Here is a 26,925-nt window from a genome sequence, read left to right as displayed (position 1 = left end):
ATGTGTTTCTTTCCAAAATGATGCAATTTATTTATATGGTCTGTCTACAGACTTATGGCAAAATGTAGAAACAAGCATTCTTTGCTGTTGTGTAAGTGACAAAAGCTTCCCCGTTGTGAAGATGGTGACTCATTCCTATTACTAGGACTCCCATGCAATAGGCGCTGCTCGATACAAAAAGAAAAGTCCCACACCAGGTGGCTTAGAGTGGATGATCCCCTGCTTTTGCAAGCACTTTGTCCTGTTCAAGTTGTGGTTCTTGCAGTCACTAAGAGCCTTTTCTTGACCAGTTTCAAGCTGTGCCCTATTACCTGTTTTCTGTAGAAGGTAGAACTAAAGGTAACGATGTCAGAAGATGTACTATCAGTGATTATTACATTTATGTAAGGTAACAAATGCTAAATCCCATTCTGGTTTCTGCTCTGTCTTTATGCAGCTATAGCAATTTAGAGTGTTCCTGGAGGGAGACCTTGGGAGAGTGTCAAGAACAGGGGTAACACAGAGAAAACAGCTAGCCCTGTGCCATTCTTGTTGAGTCCAGTGCAAGGGTCTGTTCCCTTTCCCATTTGAGAGGCAGCTATATTTGTTACGATGTGTTACCTAAACTTAATTAAACTTAACTGGAGTAAAACCTATCCTGAATTGTGCTGCCCTGCTTTCCCCAAGTGTCTAAGTATGTCTGGAGACTGTTGCAGTCTTGAAGACATTTAATTACTCGATATGACAGGAAGGAGTCTAGCTTTGTCCCTTTAAAAATGTCCATGTTAGCTACAGCATTAATTTTAAACTCCATGACTCTTACTGTATCTGTTAGCAGAGGGATGTATTTTTGTCCATTGATGTGTGCTATAGGCATTAAGGGAATGGATACCAACTCGTTATCATGCCCAGATAAATCTTAGAGGTATGTGAATGTGAAAGTGTCTGTGAATAATAGTCTTCACCCCTACTGATCTGCTGAAGCACTATATGCTTAACTCCTCACTGCTCAGGGGAGATGCCTTTCACTTTAAATTTATTTCCTATCACTTTCAGCTTTTAATCCATGGCAAGCCTTTGCCCCTTGCCCTGTGGCTTCCCTCCCGCCCAGTTTCATGTATCAGCCGTTCCCCTTACATTAGCATTTTCAGAGCACTGCAGTGGATTAGAGACACTCACTTTTCATGAGCTCAGGCATTTGGACATTGTAGTGTTAGATCTGTCCAAATGTGTGTCTTCAGTGAGGCTTTCTGTGCACGTGCTTTCCCCCACCTCCCCTTTCGGGGGGGGGGCAACTAGACATGGTAAAAATGCCAGCACTTGCTTCTCTTGGTTCTTTGTACATTTTCATTTCATTTTTAGAGACAGTGTTAGTGATTTAATTTTCAAGAGTAGTAGTTGCATTTAGCTACTTGCACTGTAGTTTAGGGAGAAGGCAGAGCCTTTTAGTACAAAGTGATCTGTACGGTTTTAATAAGAGCATATAGAAAGACTTAGTAGGTGTGCATGCTCATATCTACAATGAACACTACTTTCCTGTATAAACACAAAAGTATAATCTATAAATCTGACATTCAGAAATGGTCTTACAGCAGTTTTGTTTCTTTTACGAAGTCCCTTTCCCAGAATGAATTGCCGTATATCCATTCACTTCATTGAATGTAACGCTGTCGCATAGAGCCTGAGATTTGCATTACCTGAAGGCCCATCTTAATTGGTTTTCCCTGCTTACCCTCTCTGTATTTTTCAAAACTGTGTTTGTAGAAAACAATTATCAATTAATTTTAATAAAATGTGTCTACATTTTCTCAGATAAGTCAGTATGTTCGTGTAGCATAAGCTGTGTTTTGGAGAAGATTATGAGAATATAACTTTGCATTTAAAAATACAGCTGGTTTTCTGTGACTTTTCACTAAGCAGAGCTAAAGAGATACTTAGAGATACTTAGTGACAGATACTTAGTGTTTCTCCATTGATTTTATTGTTGCAGCTAGCTTTCCCCAGTACTTCTACATGCTTAAATTAAATTAACCGTCTTCCTTATCCTCCAAATGAAAACAGTAACATGCCACATCCCACCAACTATAACAGTTTTTAATTTGAAATGAAATCAGATACTAGGTATTAAAAATCAGAGAGTGCTTTGTCTATCCTGACATAAAATTAGCAAAAAATCTGTGAGAGTAGCCTGCTATTGTACTGATACGGTTTGATAACAGAATCAAGTACTAGAAACAGGTTAGTTAAAGAGGTCTTAACATCCCTCCAGATTATCCTCCATTCTTGTAGATTGCTAATTCTCTTCCCACTGATTTAGAACAGGTTTCATTTTTCTTTTTTTCAGTTGCAAGCGATAAGACAAAGAGATTGTAATATCTCTCAAATCTTTTTTTTTTTTTCTCCTTGTCTTCAATAGATAGGAGAGTGTGTATGTGTGTACCTACAGCAATTATGCAGTTGAATAGAAAGTTACAGAGATGGAGTTTAAAACGGTAGAGGAAGTGTTACAGTCATACTCGAAGATAAATGAAGCCAGTCTTCTAAGACTCAAAATTGTAATCTATCAGACAAAAGGCAAAAAAAAAAATTTTGCAATATTGTTTTCCTTTTAAAAAAAAATCATTGTGTTTACAGACACAATGCTTTTATGGAATGTGTCTGGTATGTTACAATAAGTATGTTTACAAATAAATCCACCTTATCCAGCAACAGACTGTTTTGTGGAATTCCTTTTTTATTGAATGAAGCCTGAATGCTTTGGGGATCTTCCGAAGATGCTTGGATTGCCTTCAAGGAAAGGAAGAGGTGTACTAAGAGTTACAAGCTCAGGCTATAGGCCAAGGTAATGCTAACCAGTAGTTTCAGGGACGTAACAGTAAACGTGGAATAAGCAAACTGTCAGTTTGCACATCGTCTCAGCATTCATAAGTGAGCACGTGAGGAAATCCACACTTCAGTCATGGCAATGTTAATGTATAAAACCTTAGCCAAAAATGGGGTTGTATTGCACATGGGGTAAGAATATATTCCATGTTCCAGGGTGTCTGTTTCCCAAATATGGAGTTTCTAATACAATGGTGAATTTATTGCATGAAGTGCATTCTGTCTTCTCGTCAGTACTCCTCTCCAGATCAACCTTAATAAGATTTCTATTGTAGTTCAAAAGAGGTAATTATTTTTGAATGCTTTTAAATGACTTTAAATATCTTCTAAGTGACCTTTCCAAAGGTCAGTGGTTTTAAAGACTAAAATAATCTTACCCCAAAATATCCCTTTATATACTTTGTTAAGCATATTCTTATTATGTCAAATTTCATAGGAAACATGAAACATTATGTAATAATACTCATAAAGTCTGACTGGTTTAGTTTTTTGTGAACTAAACACCATTCTCTAGCTTAAGCAGTATATAGCATAATGCTTATGCACTAGAAACAACCAAGTTTCGCAGAGATTTTTTTTTTTTCTTTTTTTAATTAAACTCTCAGGATTTCTCTTCCCCACCTAAATTAATGAAAAGCTGTTCTCTGTTCATATAGTCTCCCTTACATATAATGAGAGTCCCCTGTAGGAAGACCTTCATTTCCTCTTAGTGGTTTGTATGGAATTTCCTATGTCCTATTCAGGACATTTGAACAATCCCAATTCGGGAGTATTTATTCAGCAGCCTTTAGAATTGCCTGATGTGTTAGTTGGCTCCCTGCTCTTCCTGGCAGAGCTTTGGCCTTGGATATAACAAAGCCAGTGAAGAAAAAATTGATTAGAAATCTGCGGTAACAAATTTTAGTCAGAGCAATGGGGGCTGCAATTCACAGTCCTGAATAGCTCTAAATGCAGCTTTTATTGACAGCAGTGGTGTCCACCTGCCCCATCTGCCTTTTCCTACCACCTTCCTTGTACCTGTACTGGCACGTCAGCTACCTGGCCTGATAGCAAGTTGGACTGGTACACTGGACCACCTCAAAACTAGCTTGACAACTAAAAACCAAAGTCTTCAACTGCTTCAGTTCATTGAACCTTGTCATCATGCTTCTGTATGATCACTGGTTTTGAAGTGAGGACATATATGTGGAGTTCTGATGGTAGTCCGCAATTGGACTTGAAAGTAAACTGAAGCCTCTGTGCTGCATGAAATTCACTTACAAGAAGTAATAATTTTTTTATTTTTTTTTTAGATACAGACTTAGGATATTTGCCGGTCTTAGCCTATGTGTATCACAAGACATTCTGTTTAGTGCTGATGCCTTTAAATTAAGCCCAGTGACTTCAGTTAGACTAAAGAAGGTCATGCTGTTACTAGAGCGCATAAAGGCCCTGCAGTAGCAGGGAACTGATGAGATAAGACAGGCCCACATGGTCCACGCTGTCTGCTAAGAAATGGGGAAATAAAAAAAAAAAAAAATCTGAAATTCTTCACCAGTATGACCTAGGGGGAAATGTCTTTCTCATTTGAGATCTCATGGTCAGTCTGTCCTTGAGCATGGCAGCAAAATGCAGTAGGTAAAACGCTTTAAAAAATGGTAGATTATTTATATGATCTCCAAGTATCGTTGTGCTCTTACAGGTGCTGTGACCTGCCTCTAATACAGGGAAATCTATCTGTCCCCTCAAAACCAAAACCACCTTTCTCTGTTTTTTCTGGACATTTGAGCAGTGACAGGAAGAAGATCCCTTTAAGTCACCACCGAAGTCTGGAACTGTGATGTTTAACTGTAGGCACTGCTTTAGTTCCCAGCTGCAGTGTTACATGCATTTGCTAGGCTGTCCAAGGACTGTGGAGGGAGAGCTTGAGTAGGGCAAAGTCCAGAGGCTCACATATTCCAAAGGCACAAGCAATTACCTGTACGCGTATCTGCCCAGTCTGCTGTCTTACTCTGTAAGAGTGACTTTGTATGTATCTAAATTGTCTTGGTGCAAATGAAAATAACTACATGTTTTCCAGGTAGGAAGTTGAATTGCTGTCATGGGTGCGTTTAAAAGAGTAGGATAAATTAGGGCCTTTTCAAATGTAAAAGCAGCAATTTACTGGATTGCCATTCGTTAATAATACATGTTGCCAATAATTAGGTCTCATGCATTATCAATAATTTCTCATATTCAGTACTAACTCTTAAAAATCTTACGCTTATTAGCTGTAAGGCTGTAATACTACAAAACTGCTGTCATATATTCAGCATAGCTTACATATATGTAAACATATACATATATTACAAACAAATATTTATTCTATACATTTATATATAAATATATAATACATGTTTTTATATATATATTCTTAGCTGTGTTACTAAATGCTCGTTGGTTATGCCAGTAGTCTTATAACCTTGCAAGTGCATACAGTGTTGCAAAATGCTTATACGCAGTTTCTGGTTTCGCTATTTTAGTATGCATATGTCTGGGTTAAAGAGAAGCAAATACTAATCACATCTTGGTTCTAGTATGCAACTTCTTTTTACGTGCAACAGGCCTCTGCCTTGGCTACTTCATTGTTGCATTATGCTTTCAGTATGCAAAAACTTCAGCATGAAATACTAAATCCCACAAAGATAATTTACAGTTCTTTAATTAAGGGGGGTGGGGGGTGGGCACAGGGGGCAATTGAGAGATCTCTCTCATGTATTGGCCTAGGATGGAGATGGGCAGAGGAACATGAGCTAAGTATTTAATGTGTTAGAAGGTCCAAAAACATTAATTCCTTTTCCTGCATATAACCTATAAGCTTGTTACCAAAAAAAGGTCTTTAAGCATGAATGACAATATATGAAGAAGTAGAAGGGATATATCAAGTGCACAGTCACAGTGCTCTTCTAACCTTTTCATAGATATATGTATGTCTGGGCAAGTCATCTGATATGATGTTATAATTAAATGTCACCAATTTAACATTGTATCACAAAAATACAGGCTTGAAGTTAAGTGTCTGTACCATAGTGAAATCAAATTTAGAGCTTAATCTTCATTGTATTATGTGGATTTGTAACAGACTCGTAAACGATTGGAGTTTCAGAAAACTGTTTATGTTATTCAGTTCAACCTTTTGCAGTGAGTGCAGAATCATCTTTCTTTGCAATAATTCCATTGTTATATTTAAATGTAATTTTAAACACATCTGATGAAGGTGTCTCAGTCATAAAACAGTTCATTCCATTCTAAATAGCATGCCTTGGGTGGTATAACTCAAGCTTCTGCCAGAAGAAGCCCTTGTTTTTCAGATGTATGCCTTGGCCAGTGCAGTTGCCTTAGCTTAGATGGTTTTTATTTGATTTATTTATTAGTTTTTTGTATACCTCTTTGGACTGACATGACATTAAGAATAGACATAATATTTAGCAGTAAAATTGGGTTACTGGAATATGCAATGTTCTTACTACCTGAAATTCTTAATACCACTCCAGAAGAAATTTGCAAATGCTTGTTTTTAAATCACAAGAAGTGCAAACTATTCTTTGGTCTCAAAGAATGAAATGAAATACAGTACTGAATAAAGACTGTGCAGTTATTAACTAGATTTCTTATTTACTCTAGTATTACCCTGCATTTAAATGGTAGCTGTGTTTTTAATCTTGTCAGCCTTACTTTGCATACATACTTCAGCTGAATTCCTGCAACTGGAAAGCTATTTAAATCCTCTGAAAGCAAACTATCTGTACCCATCACACTGACTTTCATGCTAGGTGATCAGATTATGGGGGATATTAAAATACTTGAGATTCACACCACTTGCCACAACTCTGCTTATGCTGCTGCAGGAGGACTCATCTGAACTTCTTGCTGAAAGATGAAGGACATCCTTAAAGCAAAATTTTCATTCCCATTAATAAATTCTAGATTAGTTCAATCTAACATAGTATACAATTCCAGGATATAGTATCGAAAAGCATCCTCAGGAGGGTAGAGTTCAAGCATTTATTCCAGTTACTATGTGGCTTTGTCGATGCTACACAAAATTAGATGAACGCAATTAAAATTAAACTCAAGCTATGCTAGCGAGCATAGAGGGAAATGAAAAGGCATACAGAGAAGAAATAGTGAATTACCTCACATGACAAGAAAAAATGATTTATTTTTTCCTGATGGAAGAGCACCTGTTGCTTTTCTGCTTTACTACTTTTTTTTCCTTAATTTTTATTTTGTTTCTACTTTTCTTTCACTTTTGTCTCTTTTTTTTGTTTGTTTGTTTTTCCCTTTACCATTGTTGCTTTTTTGGAATGAAACCCAAGGGATGGAAGGTATGCCTATACTCTTGCTGCTTGCCAGTAGCATTTACCTGGTGTCAGGATTTAAGTGTGCATGGCAACTCTTTTCTTTACAAGGATTGTATAAGCTTCTTCCTTTAAATAGGGAAGTCAGGAGACTGTTAAATTATCATCTATTAGCTGTCTGTTATAAGGATAGATTTCTTTTTCCTAATCGACAGGTCCAGATAATTTTTGCCTACAGAACTTAAAAGCATCAATGGTATATTTCTCTGAAATGGAAATGTTAAATTTTTACTCTGAGGAAAGGAGGGGAATTTCAGATTTGATGGACAATATAGTTCCTGTATTTAGGAAAGAGTGCGAGTTAACATATTGCAACATAGGGGGTCTAATCAAAGGCCAGTATCCATCCCAGTGTGATCCCAGACCTACTGAGGTCAAAGCAAGAGCCCCCTATGGTATGGGTAGAATTTAGATCAGGTTCTCAAAGTTCAGTAGGTGCTTTCTAAGAGAGAGTAGTGCAAAACTGAGTTCAGTTTTTCAGGGTATTTCATGAAGAGAGATAACAAATTTTTTGAAGTTGTCTTCCTTCATTGTTCAAAATGCCTTGAGTTTTCCTCGTAATGATAAAAATACTTATGTTGTGAAAGGAGTTGATGAGCCAAGAACATGATTCAGTGTTAGGAGGATACTAGGTAATTGGCTCTGCGATAACTGATTTAATATAAACCCAATATATTTCATATCATTATGTGTGATGTTTAGAAACTATAATATAGAAGGCATATTTTTTAAATGGGATCAGAGTCAATGATCAGTGGATTTATTGTATGGGCTATGAAAAAATACTGTGGTCCAGCAGTTGAGTAAAATTCAGTGCTCTTTGGGGAAAAGCTTGTTTTAGTTTAGGGAACATTTTGGATAGAAATATAAATTATTCAGTTGAAGAGAATTTAAACAGTAAATAACAAAGTAAAGGACATGGTGCAACAGTTCTAAATAAAAATGTGGGATTGTGTTTTTGAACAGTTTTTAGTATCAGTTATTCTTTTTATTGTTTTTTGTCGGCACCATTTTTCTTCCAAAAGCTTTTTTGTATTTTTATTTCTGTTTCACAACTGTTGTTTGACTTAGACACACTGTGCTTTCATACTGTTTCACTGTGGCGCCTTGATGTGTGAATAATGGCCTCCAATCTGAAGAGGTGTTTTTATATGTACAATTAAACATAACATATAAGATATACATTTAAATATTCTTTAATATTTAAACAGTAGTGGACAGAGTACATAAATGCTGTATTTTTGGAGGTGAATGTGGCAGAGACATTTAAAAAATAATTTCCATGCATGATTATTGAAAGTGAATGGCACTATTTACTATTTAGCAAATGTTACACAGTGATACAAATTTAATTGTGCAGTAACACAGAAAGTAATACTGGTCAGGGGATTTAAAGCCCACCAAAAATCTCAACAGTGTTTTTTGTTTTTTTTCTTTAAATGTCAGTCAGCTTTAGTATAGGCATAATGTGAATACTTACTGAAAATGAGGTAATTTTTTCCCTTGCCACCTGAAAAGGTGTTCCAGAGTTGGTTGGACCTTCTGGGTCCTTGACAGTCAGAAGAGAAGAGAAAATCACTTCAAGCAGCATTCTTTGTATCCATACCTTGAGTTTAACTACATCTGGCAGGCATAATTTCCTTGGTAACATAAGATACAAGATCACTGGTTCTGACTTTTATGAATTGTCCTGAGCTCTTGGTGCCTAGAATAATTTTGAGCTCATTTTTGAAGTACAAGACTTGGAGATTTCTGTGGACTGCTTCCACTGTTGTCTCTTCAGATTTTTACCTCTTTTTTGACGTAAGAGACAAGAGATCACGTATAGAATCATAGACTCATTTAGGTTGGAAAAGACCCTTAAGATCATCAAGTCCAGCTGTACACCTAATACTGCTGAGTCCACCACTAAACCACGACCCTGAATGCCACGTCTACACGTCTTTTAAATATCTCCAGAGATGGTGACTCGACCAGTTCCCTGAGCAGCCTGTTACTGTGCTTGATAACCCTTTCAGTGAAGAAATTTTTCCTAATACCCAATCTAAACTTCCCCTGGTGCAACTTGAAGCCATTTCTTCTTGTCCTATCACTTGCTACTTGGGAGAAGAGACCGACATCACCTCGCTGCAACCTCTTTTCAGGTAGTTGTACAAAGCGATACAGTCTCCCCTCAGCCTCCTTTTTTCCTGACACAGTCATAGCCTGCTTGTAGAGATAGGGCAAGTGCATCTGGAAAGGTAAGGTATAAAACGTGTATTTGGGATCCTTCTGGAAGTCTAAACTCTACTGCCTTTGTAGAACAAGATGGAAATCTATCCATATACTTCAATGTCAACAACAGACTTACTAGAACTTGTGAGCTGAGCTTCATACGCTACAGCTCTACTACCATTCATAGGAAAACCCTAGCTATGACATATTAATCTGTTGCCATGGCTTCACCATCTTTTGATTGCCCTAAAGGCTGTTAAGGCAGCCAGCCTTTAGTGCTGTTTTAGTTCTGCTATCTCACAGACTTCTCATGTAACAAGCCACTCAATCTCCATCTAATTTTATGATTAAATAAAGAAGTCCTTTGTCTATCTATTCTTCATCTTTAGAAGGCTAGAGTCATCTTGTTCAGGTGGTTTGGTCTTGCTAGCAGTGAAAGCCTTGGTACCTTTCATGTTGCTTATGATTACAACTCCCTCTTAGAGCTTTGGCAGCTAAATTTACCTTTAAATGTTATTCTGGAGTAACTATGGAAGTTTCTTTGGTTTAAAATTGTCACGGAAGCACTAACAGTGTAGGATTCTGGGATTTGTTTTCTCTGCAGCACTGAAGTTTTTCAGAAAAGTACTGTTCCTGATGATTGCTTATGCTTGAGGCTGGCATTTTCTCTCTCTGGATTGAGAGCTTTGGATTTACGTACTACTCCTGGGTTAGCTCCGAGGAGCCCTCCTGGTCTTGTAGGCAGCCTAAGATCCTTCAGGTTGATGTACAGAAAAGGGGAGATACACAATGGTGTTCTGAAGACTGTTTTGCAGGATTTGTGGGTGCCCTGAGATCAATTTCTTAACCTTGAGTATCAACAAATGACAGCTTTTTTTTTTCCTCTGAAAGAAGTCTCTTCCAAGGATTGTTGTCAGATGCACTCTTAGCCCTCTGGTTAGGAATGGCAATATATTAATTACCTTCAAGTTTTCCTTTGTCAAGAGTTATCTTCCAGATGACAGAAGACAGTGCATTTTTGATACCTTGAGCTACAGCATTACTCAGACAGTTTTGGTCTCAGGACTTGCTGTGTCTCTTGGTTTGGAGACCTGTAGCTCTTCCTGTGATTTCAGATCTTCTTGCAACAAACTGAGGTCATTATCAAGACCTGAGCCTCTTGTATTTTTGCCATCTTACTGCCTAAATGGTGGATGGTTTTCAAGATTTTAGTGGGCCTCTTTTTTTCCTGCTTGGAGGCTAATTAATAGACATAGTGTGCTGAAAGAAGGTATTAGTCATAGTGGTTGAAACATGTGGCTTGGCATAGGTCTAGGTTGCACTCACCTGCCTGCAAGTCTGGTTTATTTCCGTGATCTGAAAAAAACCCCCAGACATACTAGTTTCATATTAGGTTCATTCAGCATCCTTTTAGGCCTTACATGACCATGCTTTTGGCTTTTGTTTACTTTTTTAGAATCTGTCTTCTGATGTGCTTTTGGAAGTGCTCATGGGGCTTTTTCCTCCTGTTAGAATCCCAATTCATCAATAGTCGCTGACCCTGCTTTTATTATCTTCAGGAGGAAAACCATTTTTTCACTGAGTCTTTTCCACTTTTTTTTTTAAATAATCTTTTTCATAGCAATTACTTCAGCTACCTGTGGAAGATGGAGATTCCCATTCTTAGAACAAATCTTTCTTACGCCATTCTTGTTAAGTTCTCCTGCAGTCTCTACTCAATTTGATATTGGAGGTTCACTTTAGGTACTAGCCTTCATGTGATTTTTATTCCAAGTGCTTCATTAGTTGAAACTAATTATTCACTCTGGGTATTCTGTATTTTTGTATACTGACAAGACAAACTTTTTAGGAAGGCTGCTTATGTTTTCATATCTCCTACCAAACAGTCCTGTGGGTCTTTTAGTTGAGGACAGAAGATGTCTCTGGATGGCTGGCTGCCCAGCAAAGAGTCTTCACCTTTGCGGAATGGCTGTTGAACTTAAGTTCAAGCGATAGCTGTGGCAGTCTTGCAGAGTCTACCTGTAGCTGGGATCTGTAGGTCTGCCACAGCTTCATTCATTCCTCTGGGCACTGTGTTTTCATTTCCATCTCAAAGCTGCCTTTGAAAGAGTAGTTTTTAAGTCTTCTTTCTAGTGGGAACTCTTGAACCTTTTTCCAGTCTATTTACACCATACAGTGAGTTGCTCACAGTGTTTATCCATATAGATAAAAATTGAAGGTGAAAGTTTATTAGGTGGAAATTTATTTACCACAAATTCTTTTTCTTGAGATAAATTTTGCGTATATGGCTTCAGTAATCCACGATGTCTGTTCTCCCTTGACATCCTTGAGAAACTATGGCATTCTAAGTTGAGAGGAACTGAGAGGGAGAACCATACCCTGCCTATATTGTTCAACACAGGGGGTGGGACCTGGGGATTGTCCTGCAGAGAGGGCAGAGTACCAAATAGTCTTATTCTCAGTACTTGAGTATTAGAATGGTGAGAAATAAGTAATCTGTGTTTTCATTTTTTTATGACAATGCTTCTTGATGGGTTTTTTCCCTCTTTCTCAAACAAATGAAACAGGGTTTTTGTTGGGTTTTTTCCTCCCCCCCATTAAAAGCATAAACATTTCGGGGGGGGGGGGGGGGGGATTAATTGCTTTTTGGTCAGTTCTAGGAGGTCACGTCTGTCCATGTCTGTTAATTCATTTTGTTAAGGCATTCTTTAGGTGAGTGTTGCATACGTGTGGTCATTTTAGCTGTGAAAAAGCTGTTGCTTTTTCAATATCAAGCTCTCTTGATTGCTGATGAAGTGATGTTAATCACTTAACTTCATTAAAAGGTGCCAGTAGAGCGGCTCGTGTTTTCACCTCTTGTAACTGCCCATCTGCAAAGTTGAAAACCTGTTGTCCTGATGATTTTGTTATTAAAAATAACAGGCACAGAGTTGCTAATTGGAATAATATGATTAGTGAAGTTTACTTTTCTGTATTACCTGATATGATTGTGGCATATAGATGTGGTAGCCTCTGAATTAAGAGCTGGGTCATGACAGCTGTTAAACTACAAACAGGATTCATTAGTTGGTTTTGGTTGAAGATGACAAAATAAAGCAAAAATTATTAGAGGTCTAAGAAGATATGGCCTAGAAGGAAGGACAAATAGTATTGTTTATTTACAAGAAAATAGGAATTAGGAAGACAAGATGAATTTTAAAATAAGCTTAATTTCAAGAAGAGTGGAGAACATGATTTTGGTGGCATGAAAAATGTAAATTAGTTTGGGGACTTTCATCATTACGATTATGAGCAGTATTAGTATTTTCCAAAACATCCTCTTCCTTTCCATGCCTTCTCCCTCAGGAAAGGCAGGGTTACAGATGTTCGTGTTGAAATTTGTTCATAATTTTCATTGAGGAAAAACATAGCAAAAATTTAAAGAAAAATTGTAATGTTTTAATAATAAAATCACAAAAATCTAATAATATTTCTCAATTGTATAGCACTTGAAACTTTTTATTTTACTTACAACTTGTTTAATTCTTCTTTGCTTTTGAAAGATTGAAAAACTCAATCTTATCCAACCTATTTTTACCTGCATCTGCTTCTCTGTATTTAGGCTCCCTAGAAATATAAAGCAGAATACAGCAAAGACGCACGTTATTAACATAGTTCTAGTCCACTTAATGCAGTGCTTGAGAGTGATGCCTGAACCATTTGAGGGTGTATGAAGTAAAGTATTTTTGATGCCAGTGATCCATGTATAAGAACTTATATATCCACCAAAACCTCTTCTTAAGTAGTCATTTAGTTGAGAACTCAAAAATTAAATAAATCATATGCAGTCAAGAAAGGAGTCTTGGATTTGAGGGAATTATCCAATCAGATACAGGGTAAATGACCAAATAATAAGAACTATTTGATAACCTTATAATAGCCCAAGTATGTTTTTATACTTCATTAGCAGATTGTTATGTACATATTTTAGAATTACAGTTTAGTCTTGTGTTTTAAATGTCTATGTGTAAAAATTACAATGATGAAAAGCAACCATCTTAAAAATGTTATCAGAGGGAAGCCACTGGGATCATATTTCTGTAATCAAGTGCAGACTGTGGTTTAGCACTGATTCTACCAGTAGCATACAAGCTATAGAGTACCTATTTGTTTAAAATCTTTTTTCATAAGTGATGTATTCATCCAGACAAACAAATATACTGTGATAACGAGTTTGGCCTTGGAAGGAGCTGTAAAAAGGCCATTAATAAGCATATGGAGTAAGGATGGCATGCAGGATGGAGCCTGAATAGAAACAGAGAAGAAAGAGCCTGTGCTATAGAAGACAATACCTGTAGGCAGTGAGCAGCCACTGAAAATGCTGCTGGTACGCAGGGAGTCTATGCTTTACAATACTGCAAGTGAAAGTATATGAAGTCCAATGAACTGAGAAGTGAGGATGTAGGAGGCTCTGGAAAACACCTGATGGTTTTGACTATACCAGTGGAAATCTTGAATTCCTGGAAACTTCTTATATTCTCCTAGGTGTGAAGAGCTGAACGTTTAATTTTATGTAAACATTTGAGGTGACTGTTCAAAATTGCCACACTTGCAACTATTTTGATAGTCTAGGGGCCAAGATCTTTGTTTAACAGGAAAAAAAAGATTGCATGTTCTGAAATGGTGTATTTGTGTTTCTTTAAAAAAAAAAAAAAATCAAAAAGCATTAAACAAATAAGTGCCCACTCTCCCTAATTATCCCATTTGGTTGCTAATGAAAAATCTGCCATGTCTTTTTTTTTTCCATACCATTTAAGAAATCTGTTCTTCCCGTTGACCTTTTCAGAAGGCAAGGTAATTCAAGGGATAATCTGAAGAGGGAATAAAGGATTTTAAATATCCTATTTTTCAAATTAAATGGCATCTACTTGTCTCACACTTGTGGAGACGTATTTTACAGAAGAAAATGAACCCTCCCACTACCACTGAATTAACTGAAGTTTGTTATTTCTGAGAACTGATGCATAAGCTAACTGTTCTGCACTCTAGAGAGAAACAACTGAGCTTGAAGACAGTGAAGTTACTGTAATTTAATAGTGATTTAAATGTCTCCAAGGGTTATGTGGGTTTCTCCATGTAAAGTTAGGGGTTAAAGCATTATTATGGCATTTTTCCTAATATTTCCAGTATATGTTGCCAGGTTTTCTAACTCGGAAGTCCTGTTGACTTCAGCTGAAGCTTTGTCTGCATAAAAAAATCATTATATACTTCAAAATTTACCTGAAGTTATTCATACTTAGGGTATTGGTATTGTTGCTTTCATGTCATATGAATTCATGAATTACACAGCGCATACTTGTGTAGGAAGGGATGGAAAGCATATTATACTTGTATTTGAAACCAACACGTTGCCTGAAAAAAGCTTCTGTTCCACAGGGTATATGTTATTCATATTGAATATTACAGAACTTGAGTTCTATCCCTTTACTTTCCATTTCTTCTGTCTCTTCAGTCTCCAAGTGATAGGAAATGTGTTTTTGCAAATGAGTTTGACCTGTACTTGTTTGAGGTCCTTCTGTGTGTGATGGATTTTCCAGTTGCATTCTCTCTTCACTCTATATTCTGTGTGTTGGGTTTCCTTTGCTTTGAATTGATATGAAGGATCAAGGGAGATATAGTGATACCAGGTCACCATGCAAAATAAGGCCATGGAGCACCAGAAGAAAATTCCAGGATACTCTGGGTAAAGCACAAGTTAATATCAAACTGACTCAAAATACACAATTTGTTTGATTCAATCAAACAAGGTAAACTGCCTTGGTAAGTCCAGGTTACAACTGTGGGACTTTTTAATTTGGAGAATAAGCATCAGTCTTTCAGTAGTTTTGTCTCCGTTCAGACTAAAAGCAGATTGTGAAATAGTAGTAGTCAGTTGTAGTTCCAACTTTAAGCCAGGTTATTCATCCTGATTCTTTGAGTAAAATTACTATTGAAATCACTGGCAAGTTTTTACAACTGATTTCCTGACCCCCCTTTTAAAGTTTTCTTCTTTGTTGTACTGTATAACCATCCACAGCTTACGTGCCCACCAAGTGCATTTTTATCACTGTGATAAAAATTATAAATCTGTTCCCACTTAAAGCTAATCATGTTATTACTGTAATTTTTTAATAAAGTTTTCAGCAATGTGAGGCAATTTGCCAGAAAGAAAAATAAAATTTTATCCTCTTTATGCTCACTGAATTTTGTGTTTTCTTTTTTAAATAGTGATTCCAGAGTTTATTAGTCAAGTAAATATTGCATTGGAGAGCTTAACCAAGAATGCAGTGCATCTGTTTGATGATAACCAGTTTGTGGACATTTCTAAGAAGGTGTATGATACAATTCATAACATCAGATGCTCAGTCATGACTATTCGGGTAAGTTTTTTATTTGTTCATTTAATATTAATTTCTAAAATAGTTCAGGACATCAGGGCATTTTCAGGAGAATTTAGAACTCTATGTGAGCAATGCCCATAAGCTTACATCCAGATTGAGCTGATCTGGGAAACTTGGATTACAATGAAACACACATGGTTATAACTCAAGAAGGCTAGAATTGCGTTGAGTACCAGATCAGAATGTTGCATTAAAATGTGTTCTATTCTTTAAAAATATTTATTTATGTTTGGTTGATAAAGATCTTCATTCACTTCATTAATGTTCAACTTGTGGCTACAAACCCAAATCTGCTTGTAGCTCTTTAACCTTAACCTTATTTAGTGGAATGTAGGAATGAGAGTATATCCAGGTGATCCTGATAATCCCTGGTTGAACCAGAAGACTTACCAGCCTGATTTCTGTCAATCTTACACAATCACAATCAATGTACTTATCCTAGTGTTTTTCCTGAAGTTCAAGAAAATGCTTTGGAACAGCTTATTTTTAAAATTTGAACCAGAATTTTGTCATATGGAGCATTTCCCTCAAATATCTTCAGTCCACAAATCCCATTTCAAATGATAGAACATCTGAGCTACAATATCTGTATGTTCAGCAATTTTGGTTTTAAATAAAATGAAACATTAATAAAAATATAGATACATTTTTTCAAAGCGAGGTTGTCTTCTGCATTGCCTTTTTAGTTGAGAAGAAAGTAAGAAACAGATTCCTCTTTTCTTTAAAATATAAAAATGTATTGTAGGCTAGCATGGCCAGCAGGTTGAGGGAGGTGATTCTGCCCCTCTGCTCTGGTAAGGCTCCACATGGAGTACTGTGTCCAGCTCTGGAGTCCTCAGTACAGGCAAGATATGGACCTGTTGGAGTGAGTCCAGAGGAGGGCCACAAAGATCATCAGAGGGCTGGAGCACCTCTCCTATGAAGACAGGCTGAGAGAGCTGGGGTTGTTCAGCCTGGAGAAGAGAAGGCTCCAGGGAGACCTTATTGGGACCATTCATTACTTAAAGGGGACTTAAAAGAAAGATGGGGACAGACTTTTTAGCAGGCCCCATTGCAATAAGGGGTAATGGTTATAAACTAAAAGAGGGTAGATTCAGACTACGTAGAAGGAAGAAATTTTTTACAGCGAGGGTGGTGAAACACTGGCACAGGTTGCCCAGAGAGATGGTAGATGCCCCATCCCTGGAAACCTCAAGATCAGGTTGGACGGGGCTCTGAGCGACCTGACCTAGTTCAAGATGTCCCTGCTCATTGCAGGGGGGTTGGACTAGATGACCTTTAAAGGTCCCTTCCAACCCAAACTGTTTTCTGTGATTCTAATATGGAAAATATTAGTAAGTCTTAACATATTGCAGTGTATAAGTTAAACAGTTTCAGTAGGAATTCAAATGTGCAAAATCTTTAAAATGTCTCATCCATATTGCAGTTGTCAGTTATGAAATTGTTTATATATTGAAGAGAGATCCTGAAACACTGTTGTATGGTTTGCTGTTCTTTCACTTACCTACAGTGGGTTTTGATTGGTTGCCAGCAGGTTAGTCTTAAATAATTCTGTCTTGAAGTGATTGTTTGTAAGTTTTTTTTTATCTGGTGGTTGTGCATGTAGCCAGGCACCAAAAAATCAGATAATGATATACTTTATCTGGAGGGCTCACTAAAGCCTGGCCTGCTTCTCTTGATCAGCACATAGCTACATGATGCAGGGTGCAACTAGTACCATCTAATTTCATTGCAACTGCCTGAAAAAGTTTTATTACTGTATTGCTAATTTTCAGTCCTGCAGCATTTTAAAAATATTTTTGTTTCTTAGCAGATTTAGGAGTTTCCTAATCTATTTGAATTATATTTGGCTACTACCACATGTATTCAAGGAATCTTCATGTGCCTGCTTGCCTTCTGTTTGTGCCTGTCACTGTTACTTTTGAGTAGGCTTCTGCTCTTACAGCATCTTCCAGATGTTCACTTTTCATGCCATCCTGCCTAGGTCAGATACCATTTACAGATCCCACAGCAGTAGGCACGTCTACAGCAAAGATGAAACCACCATCTCCATTTGCTGCTCCTTTAAACTGTGTACCTTTTGAGAGGGGTCCAAGCTGGAACCATTTCTGTTCAAAAAGGCCTTTTTGGTGATGTGTTCTCACAACCATACACTTTAAAGGATGTAACTTCTCTGCTAATCAGGTAATTACAAAAGTTTGTTTTCTGTACACCTGTGGAAAAAAGAGTTTTACAACAGATACTTTCAGGATCAAACAGGAAAGGCAAGTATCTACCAAGAAAATCACATTTATGTGATGAGTGCCACTGCTATTGCAGTTATGTTACATTAGTGGAGTTCTGAGTGCTGTCTTCGTCTCTATAAGGGAGCAGTCAATCTTTGGAAGTGTATCAAGAGCGGATTCAAAGTTTGCCTCCTTCTCACTTTAAATATCCTGGTAGGTGATCTCAACTACTTCATGCGGTTAGACTGGGAATGATGTTACCAGTACGCAGATATTACTTGATGGGTTCAGTTCCAATCGTGCTAGGACTGGAAGTAATTCTAGGGTGAAGCTCTGTGCCTCAGATACAAGGAAGAAAGCATCAAACCTATTCTACGAGTCCTACTCAGGGAAAGCCAAACGGTAGGATAGATAAGCGGTTTTGACATGACGGTCTTTGTCAGTGAAAATTTTCTGGACTCTGTCTCTCCTTATTTGCTAATGCAGAACTCTGTGCTTGTCCGAGGCTCAAGATGCCTTGCTTCACAGTGTTGTACTCCCTGGCTCTGTTCCTCTACTTTTTAGAAGATTCTTGCCCATAGCAGGAGGAGTTTATGTGAATTGGATTTATCTGGCAAAACAAACTGGATTGAGGGTGATCCTCTGCTAGGTCTTCCGATCAGTTCCTGGTTCAGTGAACGTAGGCTAAGAGTTTTGGTTAGGACATCTCATTTCTTTTGTAGATCAGTTAAACTTCATTCAATGCCTGCATTGGTCATCTCGCCTTCCTGTAGTGACTCAGGGACTCTTTGGTTTTTTAGGATTACAAAGTTGTTTCTATCTATTTCTCAGTGAGATCTGAGTCTTCTATAGGTCCAGTCTTCTTGGGCTTGAACCCCAGATGAACATGACTGACTATCCCTTTATGGAGTTTTTCATTTTTGGGAAATGCACCGAGGAGTGCAACAAAGCTTCAGTCAGTCTCCATGAAGACACAGACACTGCTGTGCAGGAAACTCTTGAGTGTATATTCTTACAGTCCTCTGTGATGTGTGTATGTATGTGGACAGTCACTCAAAGAAGAAAAGGATATTATATCCCCTGTACTTCTTTCTGAAACATGAGAGGAAAATACTTTCATCTGAAGAGACTGTACATATACATACTGCGTAGTAAGTGCAGTTTGTACGTGTACTATGGAAGTGCATAGTGCATCTGCAAAATTGCAAGTCATTGCACAACACCTAAATGGACAGTATTAATATGAAGGTTTCTATCAGTGCCGTCTTCCACTTCTGCTTCGCAAGTGGAATTTGACAAGGCAAGAAAAAACAAAGTATCAGGAATTACCTTGTGGGCTGTACCTAAAGCTGTGGGTAGCAAAGAGCAGATAATCCTCCTCCTCTGAATTGAGGAAGTTATGACCAATGGGATAAGAGCCTGCCTCCACCTGTACTGAACCTTCCATTATCCTAAACAATGTATGTGTTTGCCTTAGAAATCCATGTGGCTTGGAAGTGTATTCAACTGTATTTGAATGTATTCAACAGCCCAGCAGTTGCAGAGTCCTGACAAAAGCTCAGGAGATTAAAAAAAAAAAAAAAAAAAATTAATTCATTAAAAAGGACATATGCAGCTTTCTATTTAATGAATACCATTATTCAGACACTGTCATGAGAGGCTTTTTTTGAGGTTTGGTGAAATGATAGTCAGCTACTCCACCATCCCTTAGAGATACTGACTGTGAGCATAGACTGCTGAGGAAACCCTGGCATTCATTTTTTGAGTAAGGATGTATTTGCATTCCTAATTAGATAGTGAAACCAGGACAGATACATTCCAGAAAATGCCAGTTTCATTTCAGCCTGCCTGTAAGAAGCTTTAGTAAATCTGATGGTTATTCAGATGCATGCTGTTACCACAGCAGCCAGCGTGAGGAAATAAAAGTGTTCTGTGGCCAACTTATAGGGGCTTACTGATACAGTGCCAAAGAACAATGCGTTACTGATTACAGGGGATTGCAGGACTGAATCAGGGAAAGAAATTGTTGATCAAAATATAATTGAGAAGTGTGAATGAACAAGGACGCTGATTCACAGGGGGCAATTTTTCAACATCAAAGTAAAAGCAGAAACTCTTCAGATCAGTTCCTCAGGAAGCATTTCAAGCATGTAATTACACAGAGAGAATGTTTTTAAAAATAGAGTTCCTAACTGTAAAATGCTGCCAAATAGTTTTGTTAATGCAAATTATCAGATATGGTTTTCAACGTCCAGGCTTAACCGTAGATACATAAAACATTCATTCCAGTCCTGCAGGTATGATGTGAATAACACTTGAGAGCAACTAAATAGTGGAAGGTGTGCTACACTGATGAGCTGTAATAGAAATGCCTCTGGAACTGCAGGATGCTTCCCTTACGATGCTTTTCATTGTTTCATTTGCAAGGATTAAATCATCCAGTAGTAGCTGTTGAGTTGAAATCATCACATATTTGATCCAGGGTATATAGCTGCATGTGCTTATTAGTGTCCACATTCCTCAGTCCTTTTTTGACTCCTGAAGCATCTGATTTTTGTTAAATTGTAGAGGCTTTGGGAGCTTGATTTTGCACAGGAACATTTGGGCTTTGTCTGGATAGTGTTTTATTCAGAATATTGCTGTTACGGAACTAGATTGGGGTAGACAATAGAAATAAAGACAAGAATTCTGCCATGTGAAATACATGGAAAAGTCAAAGGAAACAGGTTGACGGTTTTTGAGGCAGTACGTATTAAATGTTGGACAATGTTAAGACCGATGCTAGAACTTCTTCTGAAAAAAGGAGCTTTATATGAAAGTGTATTTTGTTGAAGAATGAGACACCTGGATTGAAGTAACAGCTAATAATATCCCAGTAGGATATTAAACGCAGTGGAAAGTGGTAATGACTTCAAATTAATAATAACTACTGATAGCTGAAGCAGTAATAAAGTCATCCTAATAGACATACACCAAGAACAGTGGAAAAGAATTCACCAAGTCAAAGTTTCATGGAATGCTTTGTTTTTGTTGGAGGATAAACAAGTGAACTGCTGTGAGTTTTCCAGAGAGGAAGAAGAGGGCAAAATGTTCATATACTCTGTTCAGAATGCTTTTACTACTCTGTGTTCATGGAAGCAGTGAATGAGGAACCTGTGTTCCCTGATTCTATGAGAGGTGGAAAATGTATATTGAAATTGTAGTTCTTATCTGGTACAATGCATCATTTTGATGAATTTCTTTAAAATTCTTTCTGCTGAAATGTGTATTCCGCGTGCCATTTCTTTCAGAATTCTGGCATGGAGACTACAGGTTTCCTTGGTTTATGGTGTTAAGCTTTTTGAGTGTTTCTTTTGCAGATTGTGCCTTTATTACCGTTGAGCAGCCATTGTTTGCACCATATTCTACATGATGTCCACTTGGGGTCCCCCCAAAAAACTGAGGCAAAGCATTCGTTTTGGCTTTCTATTATACCTATACCTAGATACTTCCATTTAAGCTAGATCCTCACTACATCCCTATTCCATTCCTTACCTTCCTATTTCTTTAGCTAATAGTCTTTTACTGTGGGTTTTAATTCCCTTTGCAAAATCAAGCTCAGTTTTAGCTATACATTCAGGTGTCCACAGCATGACCCTTTTTGAAATATTTTGGCCGCCTCAGAATACCCTTGGGATGGGTTCCCTTTTTCTCCTTTTGTTGGTTGGAAATCCTGGGTGGTTTCTCATTCTGTTTTAAAGAAATGTGAGAGTTCATCCATAACAGAGCTTGTGAGCTCTTAAATACACTTGATTGCTCTCAATGAGAGACATCACAGCAGACTTTGATCTCTTGTATCCAGCAGAGTTACAGGAATTTTCAGAACATGGACTTCTTGGAAAAGAAGATAACAAGTGGCAAAAACATTATCATCATCCTGTTTCTCTTTCAGCCAGTTAATAAGCATCTAGTTTAAAATCTACCTTTGCTTTTATTAATGACAGAATTACCCTATGCATGCAGGTTTTTCTACCTGTTTTTACTTCTGCAGTAGGAATGAGTTAGATCCTCTCAGATGCAGGCAATAGCACACTTGAATTGAACCTCTATTTAAAAGCTAGAGAAAACACAGCAAAGCAGGGAAGTGTTTGAGAAAAAAAGGCATTTACTGCAGTCTTATAATTGTTTGTTTTTCCAAGAGAGCCCTGAGACCTCATGGGGATGAAAGAAAAAAAAAACACAACAATTCATACAATCTTGGTAAACTTCGCTGTTGTTGGTCTGAAATTCATGAGTGATGCTAACTCATTACAAATATATATCGGGAAGTTTAAGTACCTTTTTCTTCATTTTTCTGCCCTATACCAATTGCAGAAGAGGAAGAACTGCTGCTGCAGTAGTTAGCAAGCCAGTTGGACCTGAACCTCTCATAAATTTCTTGTCATTTCTGACCTAAGTAGGTCAGAGCTGACCTTTCCTTGCCTCAGCTTATTGTCAGCTTCCCTGGCAGAAGGGAAGTGTGTTTTCACTTGTGCTCCCTTATGCACTAGGCTTCTTATATAAACATAGTTAGTACTTGTTACATTGTGCTCATCTTTAACCAGGAGAGGATTTTCTTTCCTTTGTTACTCAGGAAAAAATATGCTCTATACTGGTTTTTACCAGGCAGGTGTTTCCATGCCCTACCTTCTTCAAATGGTGCTTTTCTTTCTTATTCTATCAGTCCTGTCATCCAAAGGTTGATATATCTAGATGCAGTGTGACTGAAAAAAGATATAATATCTGATGTCCATTAAAAAAGAGCTGAGAAGAAGTGTCTGTTGTCTGCTAAGGCTAGCTGGACACCTGTTCCTTTTTCAGGTTTTTATTCCAAGCCACATAAAAGGTTTTACCGGGGAATGTTATGTGTGTGCTGCAGAAACCAAATAAGAGGTGAGTTAAAACTGTTTAGTGCCATGATCAAATATGCATACTTGCATGTAAAAGCTTCTGGCAGCAATTTGTCCCTGCCATATTACTTGGCTTTTTAACATCTCGAGTCAGGATCACCAACCTTCAGGTGTCATTATGGGGAAAACTTAACTCAAAGCACTATCCCACATAGGTTACCTTTCATATCTTAATTCATCTAAATACATATTTTCCAAAAATGTCTGTGTTCTTTACCCCACAGTGTACCTGGGAAATCATCACATTGTAGAAATGCTTGTTTATGTTTACATCTGTATTAGCATCATAAACTCAGTCATTATTATTATGACTGTACCTTGCAGATGTCTTATCAAAATGCTCTGTACTGCAACAGTTCTGGGACACAGTCGGCATACATTTCAATTTAACATGCTGACATTTTTTTAAATGCTAATCTCCATTTAGTACCAGGTCAGTTTGTGTTCCCAAATAAAGCTGATCTCTGTTTTCTGGCAAACAACTAACTACACATATCATTTTGCTTGTATTTCACGTTTATGTACCGTATAACAAATTCTCAAAGGTCTGATTTTCTGCCCATTTCATTAGTTTAAGGCCTTTAATATCTTCAGCAAATCAGATGACCATTCTGGTTCTGTGTGTAATAGTGTTACTGGTTTTGTTGCTTTATAGAGGAAAAAGCTGCTCAGCAGTGTATCTGTAAATAAAACCCACCCTCTTGTTTTCCTTGACAGTTACATTCTGTTTTCTTGAACATGTGGGCAGGTTGTTACCCTAAGAAATATCTTTAGAGTTTGGAGTTGCCACAGTTGCCATAACAAGTATCTGTTCTTAAGAGTTGAGGTGTTTCCACAAAAAAAATTAATACTTTGCTAGTAGAAAAACATTAATTTATTGGAGGGAGACAGAAGAGGAAAAAGAGAATGTACACCTTTTTATCTCAGACATGGGAATGGAAGCCAAAGCACAGATACATTATTATTTCACCCAAGGAGGGATAGCCCTTCTCCTCCCACATCTTTGGGTCCCCTTCGCGTAAACCATTGAATTAGAGTCAGCAGGTTAGTTGGCAAATGATTGTTTGTTGTCGTGTTGTTTGGTTTTTTCCTTTCTTTTTGAACAAAAGATGAGAAACTACCTGGCTTTTGTGCTTCTACATTCCTGCACTTTCAGACTAACAGGTTTTAACTTTTCGGTTCATTGTACATCCTTCTGACTGCTGTCCCTGCTCCCATGCTCCAGCCATTCGCTCAGTTTTTACAGGGATATTTCTGATTTTAGATTCTGAGTTCTTTTACACATAAAACGAATAGTGGGTAGGAAAATAAGTGTGCCCTTCATCCCCATATGGGCAAGTCTAAAATTGTTCTTTTAAATCTATGGACTATATTATTTCTGTACAAAGAAATCATCCTGTAGTACAGGAGTGTCAAAAGCAGATACCCCCTTCCGAGCAAGAATATGTAGAATTTTTGGATTGTTTTATGTATATGTTGGAGGAGTAAACTCTTTCTCTAATTGCATGTATAAGCATATGAGAAAGCACTTGATGTTGTCAGGCTGTATCTTGTGTATGGGTCTGATGGTGAAGATTTTCTTTCCCCTCCAAAGCAGCAGCTCACGTGTACCATCCAGGTGGCTCTAGGTAGGACTAAGTGGAAGTAAGTACTGAAAAAGAGTGCCAGGAGCTCACCACTTGGATAGTACCACATTCAAGCCTGTAGTTACTGTATGGTAACATATATTACTTTTTTCATTATTTGAAATTCTTTTAATACCATTCAGTATTACTCTTTTTGTCCAAAATATTATGGTTAACTGAGCCTTCTTACTAAACCGAAAATACTGCATTATCTTTTGAATCAAACCTTACCTTTCACTATCAACATTTTACTCATCTCACTCTCTTGTCAGTGGGGGGAAAGAGAGACATACATAGAGGATCACAGAAGGAGGGGACCTCAGGAGATCATCTGATCCAACCTCCTATTGAAAGCAGAGTGTTATCCAGGGCCCTCTCAAGCCAAGTCTGACTTTACTGTCTGATTTTTTCTTTTATATATTAGTGTTAAGACAGTAATGGAGAATTGATGGGGCAAACAAAGCTGTGTGTGCTCAATCTTATTTATAAAAGCAAGCCACTTGCTACATTGCATGCAACTACTAGACTATAATACTTTTACCATTGTTTGCTGTGTTTATGCCTGCTTGTTTACCTGCAGCACATGCTGTATGATGTGCTTCTCTTTTTTATTCTTTTTCAGTTACAAATGTAATTTTCTTAAATCTGCCTTAGGTTTCCAGTTGGTAAAGTGTCAGCTAATGGGAAAGATGTTGTGTTGGGTTTTAAAAAAGAAAGGGGGGTGGGGGAGGGGTGGTGGGGACGGAAAAGGCCTTATGGGTGTATATAAACCAAATAGAGAATGAGTTCAGAAATGCTGATACAGGGACCACTAGTGAAAGTGTCAGCTGCATACTGTATGCATTACGATATAAATGTGCAATTATCCATCTTGGCAAATCTACATTGTCTTCTGCCCAAGCTATACAGCCTTAGGCATCATGCAAGGCTGTGAATTAGGAATTTCTCAGCAGCAAATTGCTACATGGCTTACCATCAAAGTCTTTTAGTGCTGGTGTTACTGGTTCAGACAGAGAAGCCAGTATGCTTTGTACAGAAATGGATGGCATGAACAGTTTTGACTTACATACTACTTTAAATTTCTGTTCTTCCCAGTTTAGGGATTAAATTATATTGCAACTATGTCACATATGTTTATGTTTTTAATTGTTCACAAAATTATCCCTCTCTTTTAGGAAAGCAGAACTTTCCAGAATGATGTGATAGCTCTAGTTTAGTGGCTCATTGGAAACTTAAGCACAAGGCAGTATTTTTTCTGGAACATTAAAATCTTTGCTGAAGGGTTGTTTTTTTTTTTCTTACAGCAAGGAAAAGTGATGTGTATTCCTTTCTTGCCATTTGGTGCTTACTGTCTAATATAAATTATATTCCCAGAGAAATGGAATGAATATTATCCTGTTAAAAGGGAAGGACTGAATTTCTGGAACTAAAACTGGGAGGCACAGCAAAAATGTTACAAATCTCAGATACTCTGTTAAAATATGCAACGTGCCACATGGTTCACTGGAGTATGAGAAATGCAAGCCTGGAAACTGCAGTCTTTCAATAGTGTTAATAGCTCAAGCTATGGTTCTGGTTCTGAAATCAGCCCTGTCAATGCTAGTGCTGGTTCTGGCTCAGAGATCTTCATTGCTCAGTGTAAATCTGGCCATAGATCCCTTTTACTGATCATAATCATCTGTGCAGTCCATGGCCTAGTTGAAATTTCTCCATTGGCATTATTTTCACTGTGGAATCATTTAACTGGTAGGATGGACTCTCTTTAGCATGATGCAGAAAAGCAATGAAGTACACTACAAATGTATTGAACATGTAATCTGACTTCAAAAATGTAATAATTATTTGTGTGCTAGATTGTGAGCTCAGTTTTGCTGGCACAAGAATGGAGTAGCAGCGCTGTGGTCTGTGTCATTCTGTGCTTTGATATTGGTGTGACAGTGCAAGATCTGGTCCTGTTGTCATGCGTGTTCTTGCTGATGCAGCAGTGTGACAGTGAAAAAGGTTTGGGAAGATTTTATTTATTTATTTAACTCTGAATAATTCTTTTGCTTTACATTTTTATAATCTCTTAGTATTCCATAGGTATATTTGAGTTCAGGTTTTACTGTTAATGATACCTTCCTACCTTTTTTTTTTTTTTTTAATAATGTTGCTTGCTAACTTGAATCACACCAGGTTATTTTCTTGAAAGTGTGCTCATAGAGTTGGAATGCAGAGTTGATGAAGACAGGTGGGCATACCAAGTAAGGAGGCATAGTAATAATAGGGAAACT

At 37.5% G+C, this 26,925-nt stretch overlaps 1 protein-coding gene across 3 annotated transcripts in view; it reads left to right on the top strand.

The window, feature by feature from the left end:
- Nucleotides 1-26,925, top strand: part of CTNNA3 (catenin alpha 3) — a 531,540-nt gene that overhangs the window by 410,300 nt on the left and 94,315 nt on the right. For all 3 annotated transcript variants that reach the window (XM_069795730.1, XM_069795731.1, XM_069795729.1), the window contains one exon: nt 15,702-15,853. In XM_069795730.1, the coding sequence (XP_069651831.1) occupies nt 15,702-15,853 (152 nt within the window). The remainder of the gene's footprint in view (nt 1-15,701; nt 15,854-26,925) is intronic.

This window comes from Haliaeetus albicilla, chromosome 11 (genome assembly GCF_947461875.1).
Source record: "Haliaeetus albicilla chromosome 11, bHalAlb1.1, whole genome shotgun sequence".
Lineage (NCBI taxonomy): Eukaryota > Metazoa > Chordata > Aves > Accipitriformes > Accipitridae > Haliaeetus > Haliaeetus albicilla.
This window is presented reverse-complemented; position numbering and strand designations above follow the sequence as displayed.